This window comes from Cibotium barometz, chromosome 31 (assembly GCF_041138505.1).
Source record: "Cibotium barometz isolate CiBa-2024 chromosome 31, ASM4113850v1, whole genome shotgun sequence".
NCBI classification, from domain to species: domain Eukaryota; kingdom Viridiplantae; phylum Streptophyta; class Polypodiopsida; order Cyatheales; family Cibotiaceae; genus Cibotium; species Cibotium barometz.
The window spans coordinates 35,873,948-35,893,291 of NC_141076.1; the positions used below are offsets into that span (position 1 = coordinate 35,873,948).

General features: G+C 41.3%; 1 protein-coding gene and 1 long non-coding RNA gene across 6 annotated transcripts; one reads left to right on the forward strand and one right to left on the reverse strand.

The window, feature by feature from the left end:
- The first annotated feature begins 3,614 nt into the window (after nucleotides 1-3,614).
- LOC147620805 (uncharacterized) lies at nucleotides 3,615-18,256 on the forward strand. Of its 4 annotated transcripts, none has more exons than XR_015269999.1 (3): nucleotides 3,615-3,793; nucleotides 9,238-9,380; nucleotides 17,956-18,256. It is a non-coding gene; the product is annotated as an uncharacterized LOC147620805 (long non-coding RNA). The 4 variants fall into 4 exon arrangements; XR_015270000.1 differs by lacking the exon at nucleotides 17,956-18,256 and adding an exon at nucleotides 9,489-9,764; XR_015269997.1 differs by lacking the exon at nucleotides 9,238-9,380.
- On the reverse strand, nucleotides 10,375-16,117 carry LOC147620806 (homeobox-leucine zipper protein PROTODERMAL FACTOR 2-like). Of its 2 annotated transcripts, none has more exons than XM_086825074.1 (11): nucleotides 15,770-16,117; nucleotides 15,065-15,182; nucleotides 14,758-14,955; nucleotides 13,680-14,087; nucleotides 13,481-13,582; nucleotides 13,174-13,380; nucleotides 12,848-13,022; nucleotides 12,461-12,732; nucleotides 12,263-12,358; nucleotides 11,043-12,167; nucleotides 10,375-10,907 (listed from the first exon to the last, which is right to left on the reverse strand). In XM_086825074.1, exons 1-10 carry the CDS (start codon nucleotides 16,114-16,116, stop codon nucleotides 11,775-11,777), a joined length of 2,316 nt encoding a protein of 771 aa, XP_086681200.1. In that variant the 5' UTR covers nucleotide 16,117; the 3' UTR covers nucleotides 10,375-10,907; nucleotides 11,043-11,774. The 2 variants fall into 2 exon arrangements, with proteins under 2 accessions (XP_086681200.1, XP_086681199.1); XM_086825073.1 differs by having other exon boundaries at nucleotides 10,998-12,167.
- Nucleotides 18,257-19,344: the final 1,088 nt, after the last annotated feature.

The following is a 19,344-nucleotide window of genomic DNA, read 5'->3' on the forward strand; positions in this document are numbered from 1 at the left end:
ATGCTTCTAAGTAGTTATAATCTTAAACATGATGCATGTCTCACTATCGCAGACACTTGGTTTCTTGGTAATGATGCTTCTAAGCACATAACTTCTTAATGAAGTTTGGTTAAACATGATGCATGTCTCACTATCGCAGACACTTGGTTTCTTGGTAGTGATGCTTCCAAGCACATAACTTCTTAACGAAGTTTGGTTAAACATATGGAGACTTCGCAAACAATGGTGCCCTAGTGGTCCTAGGATGAGTGAACAATGGAGACAGTAGTGCTCTGGTGATCCTAAGATGAGTGAAAGTTTAAGGAGTCAAGGAGAGGCAGGTTTGTCAAACATAGAAGTCTCTTATGAGCTTTTACCTCGAGAATGTTAAATTTCTATCTCAAAGAAAATATTTTTAATTGAGAAATGGAGAGTAATTGGTGGTGCAGTGTTTTGCAGATGACTCATTACTTTTCTTGAAGGCTGATAATGGCAATGCAAGACATGCTCTGCAAATAGTACAATTGTTTGTTGATGCTTCTAGGTCCAAATGCAACATTCATAAATCCAGAATTATTAGCCTGACTAAAGATGATGATTTTGACATGGAAAGATGGGGGTGTGAGGTGATAAGGAAGGGACATATTGTTAGATATTTGGGGATTCCTTTTGGAGTGGGGGTGACCAGTAAAGATGTAGCTAACTAGGCAATTAAGAGGTTGTTGAACAAGATGAGGAAACTGGAAGGAATTAGAGTGTCTTTTCATGACATGGTGGCTATTGTCAATTCAGGGAGTTTATTTGGAAAACCAACACGGATGACAAGAAATATCTAGCCTACTTGGCTTGAGAGAAAGTTACCTTTCCCAAAGGCTTGGGAGGACTTGGAATTCTTCACCTGCCCACTCATGCCAAAGCTACGATGGCATGGGAGAAAGTTATCTTGCCCAAAGGCTTGGGAGGACTTGGAATTTTGCACCTGCCCACTCATGCCAAAGCCAAGGTAATAGCTAGCTTTCCTAAATACTTATTGCGGGAGGAAATTTGGACCATAATGGTAAGAGAGGTGATTAAGGAATCTAATGTGTAATGCGAGGGAAAGTGGACTGGATTGGATTGGAAAGTAAAGTTGTTCTTACATGCTCCATTGAGAATACATAGCTCCCCCTCTATCTTAACTGGAAGGAGGTGATGGGCTTGATGAAGTGGGATGGATGTATAAGGGCCATCAGGAATTCTCTATTTAGTTTAGGATTATGGTGGTCCCACAAATTTACCCCTCTTTAGCTCAGCTAGATGTAAGAATAACCAGAAGATTGAATAATAAGGGGTTCAGATGGATTGGATACTGTTGGGATAAATCTCAGGTTGGGTGGAAAGAGTTGGGACAGATAAGGGATGACTTTGGGATACAACAGAGGGACTTACATGTGGCAAGACAAGATTTGGAGGATGTTGGGAAGGGCTGGTTTTCTACTGCGCCCAATGAGGCTTGTTGGTTGAAGGATTGGACATGGATTAATGGGGCCAAGTTGGTGAGGCTGACCACCAAGTGTTTATATGATGAGGAGATGAGTAAGAGTGAGATGAATGTGATGTACTGTAGAATTTGGAGAGTAAGGTGGAATATAAGTTCTAGGAAGAAGAGGTGGAAATTGCTGTGGGGTATGGATATACCTTTGAAGGTACATACCTTTTTGTGGAGAGTATTTATGTGGGCTCTTCACCTTGGATACAAATTGGTTAATAGAAATTTTACTTCTTGGTTTGTTTTAGATGTGGATTTGTAGTTGAGGAGGATGGTAGACATGCTTTGTAGGGATGCCCTGCTTATTAGGGGGCTGTGGAGCAGAATTGATAAGTGGGTATTTTCTAGCATAGGGGTAAAGGGGTCTTGGGGGGACTAGTTGATGGGGAGACTGGCAGAATCAGAGGAGGAAATTGATTTAGTGTTTAACCTTGTTAGATGTAGTTGCCTTTGTGATATTTGGACCTCTAGAAACTGGCTGGTATTTCAAAAGGGATTAAGACAGGGGGTGGATGCTATAGAATTGGTGTATAGATGTCTACATCAGTGATGGTCTGTATATTATGTAAATAAGATGAATGACAATACACTTGTAGAGTTAGTGCAGGCTTTACAGTTTGGGATAGGATGAACCACTTTCATGTTGATGAGATTATTGCACATACTAGGGTAACCTAACCAATTAATGGCATGTGGCAGGGTTATGCAGGGAAAGATTTGAAGGAAAGCTTGCCAAAGTTTGGACCTAAGACTCAAAGATGGTATCTGAAGGAGAAGCAACCGATTGATACCTTTATGGCCCTAATAGAGAATCCTGTTGGAAAGAGACCTGATGTGAATATCTGGACCAAGAAAGAGCTCATGGAAGAACAGACTCCTAAGGGGTGCACCATTGACTCTCTATTGGTGATTGGCTTGCAGCAGGTGGGGTATCACATTTCGTGGGAACATTCATCCTTTGTTTGGGAGGAGGAGAGGTGCAATCAAATTCATGGTTTGCTTAATAGTGAAGAGCTTCTCTAGATCTTTTAATGGAGTATAATAGGATATGAGTGGGTTCTGTAAAAAGTAGACTGTTGTATATGTATCTGGGCAGCTTATAAATATAATTATAATTATGTTCCCAAAAAACATATTTAAAAACATTCGATTGGACATTTAAAAAAATACATTCTTTTTCTAATAAGTCACAACTAAACAAAAGTAACTAAGTTACTTTTGTAACTAACTAAGTTGCTTTTGTAATTATTATAATAAATCACAAAACGAAATTTATAGATTGCTAAAACATATATTATTCTTACCACAATCATTCTATAGGGAAATTTATTCACGTACACTCAATAGTAAATGTCCATCTTTGAAAAGCACAAGGGTAATCTTGTAATATCTATTAAGCAGGATATGATAAACTTTGATTTCTATTTTTGTTAATCAACGCTTGTACCATAAGTGATTGTTGAACATATATAAACATTGTCCTGGTCTTTCTCATGTGAAAAAAAAAAGAACTTTGGAATAAATCCACAAACACATGGCTTTGTTCACTTAGGTGTACTTTCCAGGGACCATAAGTTGTCTTCATATTCTATAATGATCAATTCTATGCAGTTATATATATATATGTATGTATGTATGTATGCATATTACGAAAAAAAGCACTTTGGAATAAATCCACAAACACATGGCTTAGGTGTACTTTCGAGGGACCATAAGTTGTCTTTATATTCTATACTAATCAATTCTATCCAGTTATATATATATGTATGTATGTGAGGAAGTATGCAACACACCTGTTTATTTACTTCACCCCTTTGTAGAGTGAGGGGAGGGGGCGGCCGGAATTGAACCCGCGTCCCTATGTATAGAGAACACGCTCTACCAGTCCTCTCCTCCTAGTACTATACAAATTAAATAACATTATAAATGTACACAAAAAGCATTACAGACGACAGCCGGTCACGAGACGTGCATTTTAAATGTACACAAAAACCATTATAGACGAACAGCAGGTCACGAGACGTGTGCGCGGGGAAGGGCTATGACAACACGTGGGGCTACAACATGCAAATCTTGTCTGGTGTGGTTGGTCTTGTTGCGCTGGGTATAGTCTATTATTGTGAGGGAGCTATGGCGGGTCTGCTGATTACAGCCTTGGTTTATTCACGATTGACCTGTCGCCGTGAGCTGCTGTCTGATCATCTAATGGCGGCTGCACTGAGAGAAGAGGTCCCTGGCGTGTGTTCACGCGTGCACGGCTTCGATTACTCTCGTCAAAGACAACAGGTTTGCCTTCAATCATCATTGGACATGAAAAGATTGCATTCTCTTGCCATATTCTCTGTGCTGTGTATCATCTCTTTGCAATAGGTAATCAATACTGTTTGAAAAACGTCCAAGCCTCCTAAGGAGTAGAGACTCTGATCAACAAAATTCTTGTTTTCCAGAGCATTGGGGGGTTCCTATCTCTGCCATATGCAGTGCTCTATAGGATCTGATCTTGGTAGATAATCTGTGCTGTTGCGCAATGGTTGTTAGGATTTCAATCTGCAGATTTATTGTCGCCATGGTTGGATAAGCTTCTTGCAATCTGGGCGGCAGATAAGGTGTCAGCCTTCTTAGTTGCTGAATGTGAGCTTCACAAGTCCTAGAGACTTGGCCAGCATTCTGGGACTAAAATAGCCCCTTGGATGCATCCGTTCTTCACAAATTCTGCTAAATGAAATCTGGTACTTTACTGTAATTACATCCTCAATTATCTGTTTGAGTAAATCAAATGCTTCTTAAGCAGCAGTTAGAGGGGTAGACGTTCCTGGACGGAGTTCTCCTGTGCTGCACCTGTTCGAAGTCGCAAAGATGATGTTAAGAGGCGCGGGGAAGGGCTTTCCCCTGTGGGATGTGTAAAATCCTCAAAACTCTTAGCAATGAAATCTTAATGACGTTTTAAGTGGATAAGTGAGAGTAACTACATTATGTAGTCCAGGTGGTGGAAGTGTTCAAGTGCCTCCCTGAAGTGGTGGGATCGAATCTCCTTGGACGATACCGTGAGGCACAGAGTAGTAGGTAGTGTGTGTTTGTTGTGGTGATCGATTCCAACCATCCCAAAAATAAATTAAAAAGACAAGAATTTCACACAGAAATTGAAAAGTCCCATAAATTATTGTAGTTTTGTGACATTGTTTGGCTGTGGGAAATCTTTAATGGCCTTGTCTTTTGTTAGCCAAGGATGTATCATCGAGCTAAGCTACAAGAATCTTTCTTTCTATTAGATCATGGAAAAGGGTTTTCACTAATCTTTGGAAACTACTCTACATGACTACCAATTCATGGAGACCTCTAGTGAGCCTCAAGCCAAGATCTTAAGAGGTGAAATAGATTGACTTACCTAATTCATTGGGCGAGAGATGTACATTGGGAGTTGTGACATTATTTAAGAGGTGAAATAGATTGACTTATCTAATTCATCGGGAACATTGTGAAATCTAGGTGAGAGATGTACATTGCGAGTTGTGACCTTATTTCAGGGTCTATAATCTACACAGATAGAAGATCTTCCATTGCTCTTTGTAACAAGTTGCACTATTTTCGATTGTCCTATTGAACAAGATGTGGTTAACAAATATCCATGGGCTTGTAGAAGGTTTGATTATGCATTTGTATCACATATTAAACTGCTTTATTTATTTCGACTATTTCTTTTAAGTGATCAATGGAGTGAGCTCATATGTTGGAATGAAATTAGTGACAAGGGTTGCAATAAATGAAGAGAAATTAGAGTGAAACTTAGTTTGAGAGAAAAAGTCAACTCTGACACCGGTTTTTAGAAACCTATCACTAATTAATTGTTAAAAGATAGTTACTTAAGCCTAACATAAAATAAAAGTAGGAAGGAAAAATGTGAAATGGATTTCAACAATTGCAAAAGAACGATAGGTCTTTTGATGATCACCAAACCAGTACATCCAGTAAATGAAAGTGGAAGATAAAATTGGATGACAACATTTTGGCTAACAGATGAAAAAGTACTACCCGTATCTAGTGAAGTTTCAAAATGTTGATCACAAAGATGCAAAAAAATGGAATGTCCCTTGTTATTGGGATTCGGAGTCTCGTGTATGTCCCCTCGTGTGTGGGAACACTTGTTTGTGTGTGTATGTGAACAGGGTTATTGTTCTAGTAGTGTGTGAACACTCTTAAGATAAGTGTGCCATTTGGCTTGCACTTGTTAGAGTAATATTTGTATGGGTCAAAAGATGAGGCTGCAAGCCTACAACAACATTATACTTGGTGAGTGTCAATCAATTCTATCAATCTAATCATATTATTGAGTCATGTAATACTCTGTCTTGAGCTTTGCCTCTCTCTCTCTCTCTCTCTCTCTCTCTCTCTCTCTCTCTCTCTATATATATATATATATATATATATATATATATATATCTTTAGCTTACGTATCATGGGAAGTTATCGATCGGTCGAGCTCGAGCTATGCTCAAGAGCTCCACCGTAGCCGCTCGTCGTACGATGGTATGGGAAATACCCAGATTTTTCATGGCCTCTTAAGGACCAAGAGACTTGAAAAATCCGCACTGGGTGCTATTTACTAATCCAAACATGCTCCGATCGTGACCAAACTTTGCAAGCATGTGGGGGTTGGGTCGCTCCACATGCTTGCAAGGTTTGGTCCTCATATTCATCCACTTTTGGCCCAGGTGTTTTTGGGTTGGTCAGTTTCTTTTAAATCACAAGAAGGATTCGCATGATGGTAGGGTGGTGGGCAGCAGTTCTTCTCCCCTGAGCGCTATCTGTGCAGCAGTAGCCTGCATCTCTTGTTCCCTGAGCGCTATCCGTACAGCAGTAGCCTGCATCTATTTTTCCCTAAGTGTTGTCTGTATAGCAATGTAGGCGACGGATCCATCACTCATGGGCGATAGCAGCCGAGAAGCCTTCCTCTCTCTGATTTGCTGGTCGTAGACAGGCAACCTTTTCCTCTCACTGGCGCAAGCCATACAATAAGGTTCTCTTCTTTTTGATGCCCAGTGGACAGTTTTCTCTCTCTTCGCTAGGCGTACAGGTGGATAGGTTTCTCTCTCTTCACTTGCCATACAGGTGGGCAGTAACCTGTTCTCCTCTCCTCGGCACGGACCGTACATAGCAGCTATAGACGATTGGTGTTCTCTATCTTTTGAGTGCTGGTCGTACAATAGGATAGAAGCACTCTCTCTCTCACCGGATCTGTTGATCGTGCAGCACTTCTACTTCTCTTGAGAGCCACTGGTTCTGGGGCTGTTTTAGAGATATCGGGGACTATTTTGAGAGCTCATTTGGGGCAAATTTAAGGCTCCGTTCTAGGAGTTGTTTTGGCATGGAATCGGAGCTGGATTTGGCATCGAACCGGGCTGTTGTTCGAGGGTGATTTGCACTGGTTTATGGTATTGATTGGTACCAGATCTTTGAGCAAGTGTTAAAACATAAACTGATTTATGTTTGCTGAGCTTTGTGGAAAATATGGTACAAGACTACACTTGCACCTTGGTCTATTTGTATCAGTTTATTCATTGGAATAAAACAATTCCTACGGGGAGCCGACCATTCTGGCTCAGTGTTGTGTTCTTTTTTGGTGTTGTGTATGGTTATTCCATTGTGTTTTAAAGATTGTTTTAGTGTTCGTACTGTTTGTCGTCCAACTCATACATCTACCATTGCCATTAGAGATGCTCATTGTCGTCCAACTCATACATCTACCAATTGTCCCTCCTCCGCTCATTGGTTGTTGCCCAGACTATCTTGCCTTTGCACTGGCCTAAATTGCCCTCTATGCACTACAGCTCACCAATGACCTATTGCAGTAGCTCGCCACCTATGCACCATCATGACCACTCTTGCATTTATGGCCCGCCATCGCCTGTCCAAGGTCGCCCCCACTGTCGTCCACTTCACAACAGACTACTCGTCTACATCACGCGGCTCCACTTACATGTTCTCCACCTTGGTCAAACTCTACAACAACGCCACTACTAGTTGTTCACATTGAGGTGTAAAGAGGCCCTCTTAAAGAGTGAGTTCACATTGACTCCTTGATCGCATACATGGGGTCTCTTAAAGGTGTTTCATCGATTGTTTTCTCGATGAAAGCCATCATACGAATCACCTTCGACATTGCTACCCTTGCACAAGACCCAAGGAGTGGTGGCGTGGAAGCATTGCCAAAAGATACCGTTCTCCATCGACATGCGCCCATGAAGTTTTTAGCTTGCAAAATAAATCTTTATTTTCTATTTTTTGTGTCATGGGTTCTCTGCCGAGGTAGTCTTCGAAGTTGAATACAATAGTCTTTGTAGTTGAATACAATATTCCTATGTAATAATATCCATATTGTGAATGCCTTAATTTTATAAAAGGCTTCGTCATCTTCATCATATCAGTTTAGAGCAAGGGGGTATGTATTTTATGTATGTTGTTGCGGATGTATGGTGTCTCTCCCATGAATCAGTCCCGGCTTGAGTATTGAGATGTTGATGCAATTGTCCCTCTGAAAGCAAAACTTGGTCTTTGAGTCTTTCACAAAGACCATGCTTTGGTGAGCCCTAAGCCGTGCTCATACCAGTTTTTGAATCCAAGCGGTGAACAAGGCTTGTTCTTGCCATATCGGAGTATGTGGTACATGCTAGAGGATCTCTTGAAGTGGATATGGAAGGTCTTCTCATGCATCTCCACCCTCGCTCCGGGTTGGGATTCAGAGTCTCGTGTGTGTCCCATTGTGTGTGTGAACCCTTATGTATGTGTGTGTACCTAGACAGTTCCTAAAAGGGTTATAGTTCCTAAAAGGGTTATTGTTCTAGCAGTGTGTGAACAGAATCTTATAAGTGGATAAGATGTGGCATATTAGAGAGTGACATTTGCATGGGTCTAAAGATAATGCTACAAGCCTACAAAAGCATTGTACTTGGTGAGTATCAATCACTTCCATCAATCTAGTCAATTCTCTCTCTCTCTCTCTCTCTCTCTCTCTCTCTCTCCACACATACACCATGGATCTCTTCGATCCACCATAGTTTAGGCTTGTACCTTTGTAAAACCTAACTCAACACTTGCTAGAAGTCACAAAGACAGCTAGATTTACGAATGGGATGCCTCTAGAAGCCAGTTGGTATAGCTAAAACAGTGGCTGCATCCTAAGTACGACTACGTCATCTTACTGAAACTTTGTTTTCCTGCAATATTTCTCAACAATGCCATAACTCTTGCAATAAAAGTATCTAGGCTTTCCTTATGCATTTGTGTGTGCAGTCTTGGTGCTGTTGTTGAGCATTGCAGACATCTATGTGCATGGGAATAGGCGTATCTGTAAGGGGTTTATGTTCAGGAGCAGGAATTCAGGCCAAAAATTGTTATTACTTGTAAGAAGATTTTTAAAAAAATTGTCAGGCTTTTTGAACGGTAGCATGGAAGGTAGTTGGTCCTTGATCCATTACTCTCTTGAAGATATCATGCTCTAACCTTGTCTAGACGAAGGATGGCTTTGTATATCCTTCAAACATATTTGGGTCTCCCCTTGGTAAAAGCTGATTTAGTTTTATGACAAATTGTGCCACAGGCTTAAGTTCTTATCTTCTCTTTGCTTAAAATATGTAATTACTGCAAAGCTGTTTGTGCATATTTTATTAGGCAAAATTTTGTATTGACAATCTATCGAGCAAGAACCAATCATGTTTGATATTGTCTCCTTGTAGAATGAACCATGTTGCTGCTATGTCTTCAACAGTGTTCTCGCCTCTAAAACTTTCCTTTCTTTGGTCCAATTCTGACAATTGGCTACATTCTCAAAATGATCCACCCACATCCACACATCTTCTGATGGAAGGTCGTCGAACAGGTTAGGTCTTAACCTTATCATCTTTGGTTGGAAATTGTCTGAATTGTACAGTTTTTTGACTTGTATTCGAGAGTCAAAGTGCTGTTCCATACGTGCATTTTGATAAAGAGGGGAAGAAGGAGATGCTGGACTAAACCTGGACGAGGATGTACAACTCATGGTTACTCGGTGTCTCCAACTGTAATGCGCCCAGATTTAGTAACAGCATCAGGCGGCTGACAGGCTTTATGTTATTAAGCCTTAAGTGGTTGTGGACTTTGGTCCAGTCACACGTTGCACCAATAGCATGTGATATCACTTTCATTTTACAAGGATGGCTTGCAACAGCTTGCAATCATTGAAACAAGTCATGGAGAAAAGCGAGAGTTTAAATTTGAGACAGCTTCAAATTCATGGCACATGTACTTCTCAAAATATATGCCCGATCCAAACTTCAACTTTCTATGGCCACACTGTAACCTCGTCAAATCCTAAGTCTATACCTGGACTCACTCAGGCTAGGCGAATTAAGGTATCTCGATAAACATTAACCCAGCCACTTGGGGATTTCACAGCTATAATGCCTGTCTCATAGAAAGAGAGATCTCACCCACCCATCCCTCATTGAGGGCCCAACTTTCTGCCAGATCCCTGTTCTGATGGGCCAGGGAGATGTCTCTTAAAGCCCCTTATACATCCACTAACTGGTAACAAAAAGAACTCGCCCCTGTTTGTGCCTGGCTTTTGGCTGACCAAGGTCTTGCTATTCATGTTCTTGACTTATCTAAGCTTAGCTGCACATGTTGTAGCTTGCCCAATACTATACCAAAGTAGGCACTACACCATTGGAGCATGTCTGATGCCATCAAACACTTTTCCAACCCCCCTGAAGCTAGAGTGTGACCCCAGGTTGATGCCTTACCAAACAGATATCAATGATATAATATTCCTTGCCTTTTGTACCTAGTCACTATCTTTTGCTCCTTGTGTACAACTTTGCCTTAGTGGAAGAAAGAACTGTGAGAGTATGGTACACTGCCAGCCCTTTCCTTAGCAAAAAGTGTTTCAACATAATATCTCAAAATTTGGACAGGCTCTCACCCACAGAGTTTATCTCACAAGCCACCCTGCCAAAAAGGTCATCAATTGCAACTGACATAACTTTCTAAAAATATAGATATTGAACAGTTGAAATCATCCTCAAGATCTGTCAGCTCAGAAAGGGTGGTCATTGATGAAGACAATTGGCATCCCAATTACACAACCTTGATTGGCCTGCTTACAAGCAATAAACCTTCCATCTTGCCAACATAATAAGATTATGCTATTTCAAGCATGAAGTCCAGCAAGTACTTCTATGAAGCGGTACTTATAAGTAGGGTGAACCATTTCCAAGGCCGCAGGGCGTTGGGCACTAGCACGACTTTGGCCACAATATCTCTTCCAACCATTACAATCATTTGGATATGTCCAGATGTAGTAACAGCTAGAAGCATGAGCAACTTCAATTAAGGACCTCTCACCATTGAATCATTGAACCATCAGTACCTGGCACAACCGAGATGGAGTTTGATGAGATGAAACCACCCAAAATGCACCACCCATACAAAGAAAGGAAAATTAGGAGAAAGCTAATACCTTCATTGAAAAATAATTGGAAATCGTATCAGCAGACTGACTTACCCAACCGCTCATAAGTGGGGTCTCAACTACCCACACGGCTCTTATAGCTGGATACACCAATTTGCAATGAGATGAGATCTGTCTCTCCTCCAGAAAGTGTCACACGTGTTATTCCACTTGCTAGATTTCTACCAAATTTTGACATTACTGAAGCGTGTTACAAGTGCACAAATGCCTTGTTTTCTTGCATACGAGGCATCTATCTCTCTTGTTAATCTGCCTACACCAGCACACCTTATGGAGCAACTCAACCTTTTCCTGCTATACATCATAATGGTCACTATCGTCAGGCCTTTTCTTACCGTTTCCAAATCACCGCATCGTGTGCACACACTGAAAAAGCCCCATATCACAGGTGGCAAGAGGACCACCTGCAAGATGATAAGGACGGTTACCACCCAAAGCAACAAGGGCATCTTGGAATCCCATTCACTCTAGGGCTTGTGGTGTCTTCTAAAGCCCTCCCAGAGAAAGGAGTATAGCCGATCTCTTGTTATCTTGTTTACTCTAGTGTGTGATGTCCTCTAAAGCCTTCTTTACAGAGAAAAACCCCTAAACAATGTGATCTTGCTGAAACCTCTGATAGCTCTCCCAGCAAGTCTCATGGGACTTGACTATCATCGTGCTACCCAAGGTTGAACAAGACACTTTAATAAGTCCTATGTTCTTTGCCCCATTTCCAGTGTACAGTGTGTTCTCAATACCCTTACAGGTTCAAGCACCAGTGCTCTCTCACACGTTGTCACAAGAGAGGGCAATCTTGATTTTAGCAATGGTAGAAGAGATAAGATTGTTAATAGTGGCCACAGACTCAAGGGAGAGCTTGGCAGTGGGTTCATGGTCCACAAGAATTTGAAAGGCCATAGTAAGCAACGAGCCATGTTCTGTGCTGCTGGAGCTTGAGCCGATTTCTTGCAGGCCTCCTCTGTGATAATGTGACGATGGTGGCCTGTCGGGTAGAATTGCAAAGCCAGAAGGTAGTAAAGAGACGACATCTGGGTCACCTCCATTGAGCACAGCCCCCATGGCCCCAACATCAACTAGAGCATAAATCACCAACGAGCATGACTTGTCACTGCAGCAGTCTTGCAAAATCAGAGAGTTGCTCTGGTTTGAATTCACAGCCTGCAGCAGCCGACCAACACTTACCAAAATGAGAACACAGTAAATGCAATGGTGAAACTATATATATTAAGCCCATACTTTGTCTGAACACTTACATTTACTCTAAGAAGAGAAACAGTGTTTCCAAACTCTTGTCCTTTAGGAACACAAACCGTCTCTTCGACCACACCCATATTGGACAGAATGTCCCACTGCCATGTAATCAAATCACGAATCTTATACCTAAGGAAGAACATCCGCTCTCTGGGCACAGAAAAACAATGTGTGAAGAAGCCATGACATCAAAGGATTACCTCTGTTCTGCGGTTTTGATCACAAAGGAACTGAAACACTCTAGCAGGAGACACAGGCAACCGTAGTGAAGTTGCTGCACTGAGTACTATGCCAGGAGGCCGGCCTGGATCATCAATGCTTTCACGAATCACCACCTTGAACTCGTCTGCACCAGCTCCAGAAAGGGTAATCCATGTATGATTTGTGGGGCCACTAACCCCAGCACAGAAATTGTTGGTCATTCGTTCCGCAAGCTTGAGCAAGCTGTGTCGTCCTTCAGGATTGGAAAGCACTGAAAAAACAGCCAGTAGTCTTATGTACCAACAAGGACACTGTATTCACACAACTCCCTGAAACACACTGACTATACATTATGATGCAGTTTTTCTGTATGCCAGCCTGCCCACCTGTATCTGTGCCATGAAAATTGCTGTTGGCAAGGAGGTTGGCGATGCGTTCACATTGTCTTTGCAATGTGGCCACCCACCGTTGGGCTCCAAAGCCCACGCCACTGTTTACAAGTGACTGATAAAAAGGGTGCACCCCAGCATTGTCCACTTCCACATGCTCAACCCAAGTGATCTGCAAGATACAAGCACAGTATCTTAGTAAATTGTGTGTTCATGCAAATTGAGGCATCAGAATGGATGCCTCCTCTTACGTTATGCACGTCTCTATTTCCCGACACATACCTTGGAGTTTCGACACTAACACAAGAGGTTTCTCAACCAACCTTGGAGTAGCCGTTTGCAGTCTCCTCAAGCACACAACCAGAGGGCTGTTTTCTACACCTCAGCAGAGAAGGGGGCGGGTTCGCACGCAAGCTATCTAAAGAAACATCCACCACCACCCACAGATGATCCACTCTCTTAGAATATCGCAGGAAATAGACCTCCCGAGTTGGTACAAACGGTGTGGGCAGCTGAAGCTCTGCATATATCTGACAACAAGTACGATGTTTTAGAAGGTTTGCCAAGGCTTTACACCTGTCTCCTTTCCAATACCAGACAATTCGCTCATAAGCCTCAATAGTTACTTACGACTTGCATAGCACCATCAAAGGGGTCTAAAGCTCCATTTGATAACACTTCCACATTCCGTGCTGTGGATATGATAGAAGAAAACATCTGTGCCCAGAGATCCTGCAAAGTCATGGACACAAAACACATGAAGTTACCCTAAACTTCTGGATTGCGGGAAGCTTCAACTTGATCCTAACCACCCAGACTTACTACATACCACATCCATGAAAGTCTCTACTACAGAATGAGCATTCATAGTCACTACGTCCGTTTCCCTTGTTGCTTCAGCATTTAGTCCAGGAGGAGTAGGGCCAATAATGCCTTTGAACCGCCTCAAATACTCTTTGTTGTCTAGTAGTTCACGGCCAGAATTTGAATCGTGCACCCATAAAGGTTCACTTGCTTGTGCAACTTGTGCTAACTCTTCCATAGCTGACACTGCAAGCTCCACCACCATGAGCTTCTCAGAATCAGTTAAACATAGGGGCTGTGAGGCAATCTCTGCCACGGAAGGCCCAGAAGGTGCAAGGTTGCTTGGACCAAGGGGTAAAATGAGCCCGTTAAGTGTAGTAGAGGCAGCAGGAACAGTTTGTTGGTTTGCTGAGAGAATTGAGCACCTAATCATCTGTAGCAACCACGATCTACACTAAGACCAGTAGTCATGAACAAAACTGACTAGAGCTTCATTGGACATGATATTAGTACTTGAATTTGCCAGGTAAAAAGGACAGCAGACACTTGACATGCAGGAACAGTTTGAACAAGTTGGTTTGCTGAGAGAATTGAGCACCTAATCATCTGTAGCAACCACAATCTACACTAAGACCAGTAGTCATGAACAAAACTGACTAGAGCTTCATTGGACTTGATATTAGTACTTGAATTTGCCAGGTAAAAAAGACAGCAGACACTGACATGCATGAACAAAAGCAGCTTAGCACTAGAAGTATGGTCACACACAAAAAAAATTTGAAAATCTTCTAGTATTTGCTCCGCACAGGCATGCTCACGGGCACAACACACATTTGCCCACACAAAAAGAAGACCACTCACAACAAACACACACACACACACCCCACCCACATGCACCACCACACCCGCACATGTGCAGGACACACACAACACAAGGCAACACATAACAACACACACAAATATGCACACCTGCTCATACATGAACACAGCATAACACCATGCACACATGTACACATAGCATACATATGCACGTGCACACACAACACACACATGCACACACCACATGTGCACGACACGCATACACAGCAGAGCAGTTACCAAACCTCTTCTTCCAGCTCGGCATTCTCTATCGGTGATTGCTGCTCTTCTAGGGAAATCGCATCCATGCCATCATTGATAGCAAATGCCCCACAGTTTGAGCACACAATCTTTCTGATGGCTTGTCGCAATGCCTCGTTCTCTGCCTTAAGCTTATCATTCTCACTTCTCAGGTAAGAGTTGTCATGGCGCTCTTGCTGGGCCTGATCAACACATGAATAAATTTGAGCACACACTTGCAAAGAGCTTAAAATCCAAAATTGTCAAGTTATTGACATCTTGACTGAAGGTGTGTTGCAAGTAGAAAATGACCTTTGTTTGGGTACGTTTGTTCTGAAACCAAAACTTGACCTGCCTGGGGTCAAGGTTAAGCTCCCTGCTCAGCTCAAGGCGTGCCTTCTCATCCGGATGCGGACATTCCTTGAATAACCTGTGCATTATGTCTTGTATCGTGTAAATTAAATCCTGAGTAGGGCAAATGATCTCTGAATGCATTCTTGATTGCATCTTCCACTTCGGGGATTATGGACCTGATCCTTAACTACAACATTTACTCTTCAATTTTCAAGCGAGCCCCTAGATATACAATTATCTTTACCATTTCTGAAATAAACACTATATGCATGTTTATCTTACAGCATTACTGGTTTAAGATTTTTGACACAACCTTTCCAAGCCATAATTAAGGGAGCTGAGCCCTAAACACATAATTGTAGCTACTGATTTAACTTCCTACTTAGGAAAACCAGTCCTTCAATGCGTAACCATCTTGTAAATTTGAACCTGGGTAGGAAGACTGAACCATAACTGCAAAACTATGTGTTCGATTAGCCCTAATATCTCCCGTTAGCTAAAATTAGACATGAATTTCCTAAATCAAACTCTGGCTAGCCAGAAATAGTCCCCAAAATCTTGATTCTCTCTTTCAAAACAAAACCCTAAACACTCCCATTGAGAAAAATCAAACTTTGAGAAGAGAAAACTAACCTCTCACAGGATTACTGAATTAAAGCTTACCTTTCCATCTCCTGGATTTGGTGCTGAGTGTGTCTGTAGTATCGCTTTCTGCCGCGCCTTTTGCCTGCGGCGACAGCAGCCACGTCGTGATCGTCTGCAGACGCCCCCTCTGGATTGTCGTCGCTACTCAAGGACTTGCTCTCTGTATCATCGCCTCTGGTCTTAGCTCGCCCGACTGTGTTCTCGCCTTTGCGCTTCATTCTGCGGTTGGGCGGGCTCTCGCCTTCATCATCTCTGCTCATATCGCCCTTCTCTGGGACACCGTCGTCTCGTTTGCTGCTGTTCATGTTTCTGTTAAGACGAAGAGGGCAGCAACCATCATGTATGGGTTGAGATCTTGCAGGCATATATATATATAGGCGATGATGCCAGGTAGGATCGGGGGCTCTGACACGGTGGCTAACGGCGGCCCTTTTTGAGCGAAAGCATCATGGTTTTTTGGACACGCTGGCATGTTTTTCTTTTGAAACGAGAACTATGCAATACAGGCCCCCCCTTGTGCTTAAATGAAGCCCCCCCCCATGCGCTCCAACATCCCCTCTCGCCCTAGGGCGGCACATCAACCCTTTTTGTACCTACATGCCCTCCTAATACACAATAACATAACTCATTTAAATTAGAGAAGGATGCCCTTTTAACACCTCTCTATCCCCTTTAGAATTTTCATGTGGTTCACATTTCTCATCACCCCCAATGGCCCATTTGCTTGCCTTCGCCTTTGAGACTTCGGAACATTAACGTCAACCATTATATCTCAGAGCTCTTCTGAGACAACATCATCAACATTCTCTGTATTGGCTGTTGGGTACTCAAGAGAATAAAGCTAAGCAGAACATTGTCTCTGCTCAAATTTATTAAGAGAATCAATCATATGGCCTTCCATACTTATATTGGTGTGTGCTCATGTGTTTGTTATTGTTGGTTGGAAAGTGGTAATATAATTACTATATGATGTTATATTATCTAATCTAACAAGTTTCATATTTTCGCTTTTATGTTACCTCCAATTCATTTAATGAGGGTAAAGGCCTTGTGAGTCACATGTACCACATGTGATTGTACCTCTACTGTTTTGATGAGGCTAAAAGATATGATAGAATAACCACTACCTTTAGGGTTCATAAGAGGTTGAAATCTTTCATAATTTATGGTTTTCTTTTCAATAGCCAATTATTGGGTTTAGATCACAACGTTGGTTGAATATAACAAATGAATGCACCATTATACTTTCGAAATTAGTGATACTAAAGGGTTCATTTTAATAATGTATGATCGAGGACTTTGAATGAGTCATTTTTGTAAAAAAGACCTATGTGCAAGAAGCATATGTTAAGAGTTTCATAACTGTGGAGGCATGCATAGTATGGGATGTGCATGTCAATTGCTCTTAGTACAAATAAGTGCTAATATTAGTCTAAGTGTTGATTTAAGGGGTTTTCAAAATGGTCAAACTAACTTTCACGTCCTTCAAAAAAAAAGATATACCTGATAACTTTAGTCCAATCAAGTACTTGAATAACAATTGAGGGAGAGTTCTATGGTTGATTATTTAACATCCTTATACATGAAATACCTTTATAGAGGCTTTTGGGAAGCTTTTGAGTACTATGCAAATTTATACTCCATAATTTATAAATGGGCTAATGTCTACTTCTTTATATAAGATTGTACTTACCCATATATTAACACTAAGGTCTAATGTCTACATCTTTATACGAGATTGAACTTTATACCCCATAATTTATACATGGGCTAATGTTTACTTCTTTATACAAGATTGTACTTACCCATGTATTAACACTAAGGGCTAATGTCTACATGGGCTAATGTTTACTTCTTTATACAAAATTGTACTTACCCATGTATTAACACTAAGGGCTAATGTTTACTTCTTTATACAAGATTGTATTTACCCATGTATTAACACTAAGGTATCCATTCTTAATTTATTCCAACTTGGGAAAATAAGATATGAGAAGAATCATCAGCAATTCTTTGATCTTCATTGTCTTTGAATGGTTTTAATTGAGCACTTGTTGCCATGCGTGACACTACTCCTTCTTGATACTTAGGTAGCTATTTTTGGAGGGAAGGAGGATAGCCATGAAGTTTCTTCATGTCAATTGTCTTTGAATGGTTTTGATTGAGAACTTGCCATGCGATACTAATCCTTTTTTGATACTTAGGTAGCTATTTTTAAAGGAAAGGAGGATAGCCATGAAGTTGTTGGAGTGGAGATCAAGGTAGCAATACACACATAGATGTAGCAAGCAAGGACAGATAGATAGAAGCAAAATACTCAAAGTAGATTGATTGAGAATGAGTGTAGTACAAGTGAAGTGACATGATAAGGTCACTTACACTCGTAAAAGTACATACGCTTAGTAAAAAAAATCTCCTAAAATACATTGGCTCATTATTATCCTACGTCCACATATCACTATTATATAAACAGCCTACAACTTCTCTCTATAGTGATAATGTGAACATGTATAGCGATTGTGTGATTAATCAATCCCTAAATGGTAAAAATTCTTCGAACTTCTCTCGTGAAAAGCCTTCATGAACATATCTGCCACATTGTCATGTGTAGAGACATGAGCTAGGCTAATCTTCCCTGCATGGTCTCTTCCTAAGTATATACTTTGATATGATAATGCACTTGGATATGCTTTGTATATATACTTTGTATATACACTTGAAACCAGGGCACTACATACATGAGTGTAGAGACATGAGCTAGGCTAATCTTCCCTGCATGGTCTCTTCCTAAGTATATACTTTGATATGATAATGCACTTTGGATATGCTTTGTATATATACTTTGTATATATACTTTGTATATGCACTTGAAACCAGGGCACTACATACATGAGTGCAAGAAAAGGCTAGAGAAGGAGAAAAATAAAGAATCGAACATGGCTGTGGTGGCTGATGCATTTGCTCCAAGTGCAGAGAAGAAGGAATCTGTAAGTTTTGCTCAAGATTATTGGGCATGGACTATACATTGCAGTTATGATCCTTCTGTTCATGATGTATGGATGTCAGTGTGGCAGAATCAGATGCTTGGTACTTTGACAGTGGTACTAGTAAGCACATTACTTCACAAAAAGGTTTGTTCTCATCTCTCTGAAATTTGTCCCAAGTGCAGGAACCGTCACATGTGCAAATGGTTTCTCATATCCTGTTAAAGGAGTTGGTAGAGTTATGCTCACTACTGCAAATAGGGACACATTTACTCTTTCAAAAGTTTTATATGTGCCAAGCATTAAGAAGAACTTGCTGTCAGTTTCAACCTTAGCCTTGTTAGGCTTGACGGTGAAATTTGTGCATGACAGATGTACAGTTCAGGATAGAAATGATGGTTATTCTATCATTACCTCAGGTACCTTGTTTCATGGCCTATATAAGATGGATATATTTGAGAAGTTACAGCATGATGCTTGCTCAGTCTCTACGACTAGTGCTATGAGTGATGCAGAATTATGGCATGCACGATTTGGCCATTTGAATTATGGCAGCTTGTTATGCCTTCAAAGGCATGATGTGGTGTCTAAGTTCCCAACTCTTGAGAC

Bases quoted from the DNA above. Each gene is read 5' to 3' on its own strand.
- LOC147620806 (XM_086825074.1), bottom strand. From the start codon at position 16,116: ATGCCTGCAAGATCTCAACCCATACATGATGGTTGCTGCCCTCTTCGT. The intron at 14,088-14,757 runs GTTTGGTAACTG...TGGTTGCTACAG, and splicing joins ATGCCGAGCTGGAAGAAGAG to ATGATTAGGTGCTCAATTCT. The intron at 12,359-12,460 runs GTAATCCTTTGA...ATTACATGGCAG, and splicing joins ATCAAAACCGCAGAACAGAG to TGGGACATTCTGTCCAATAT.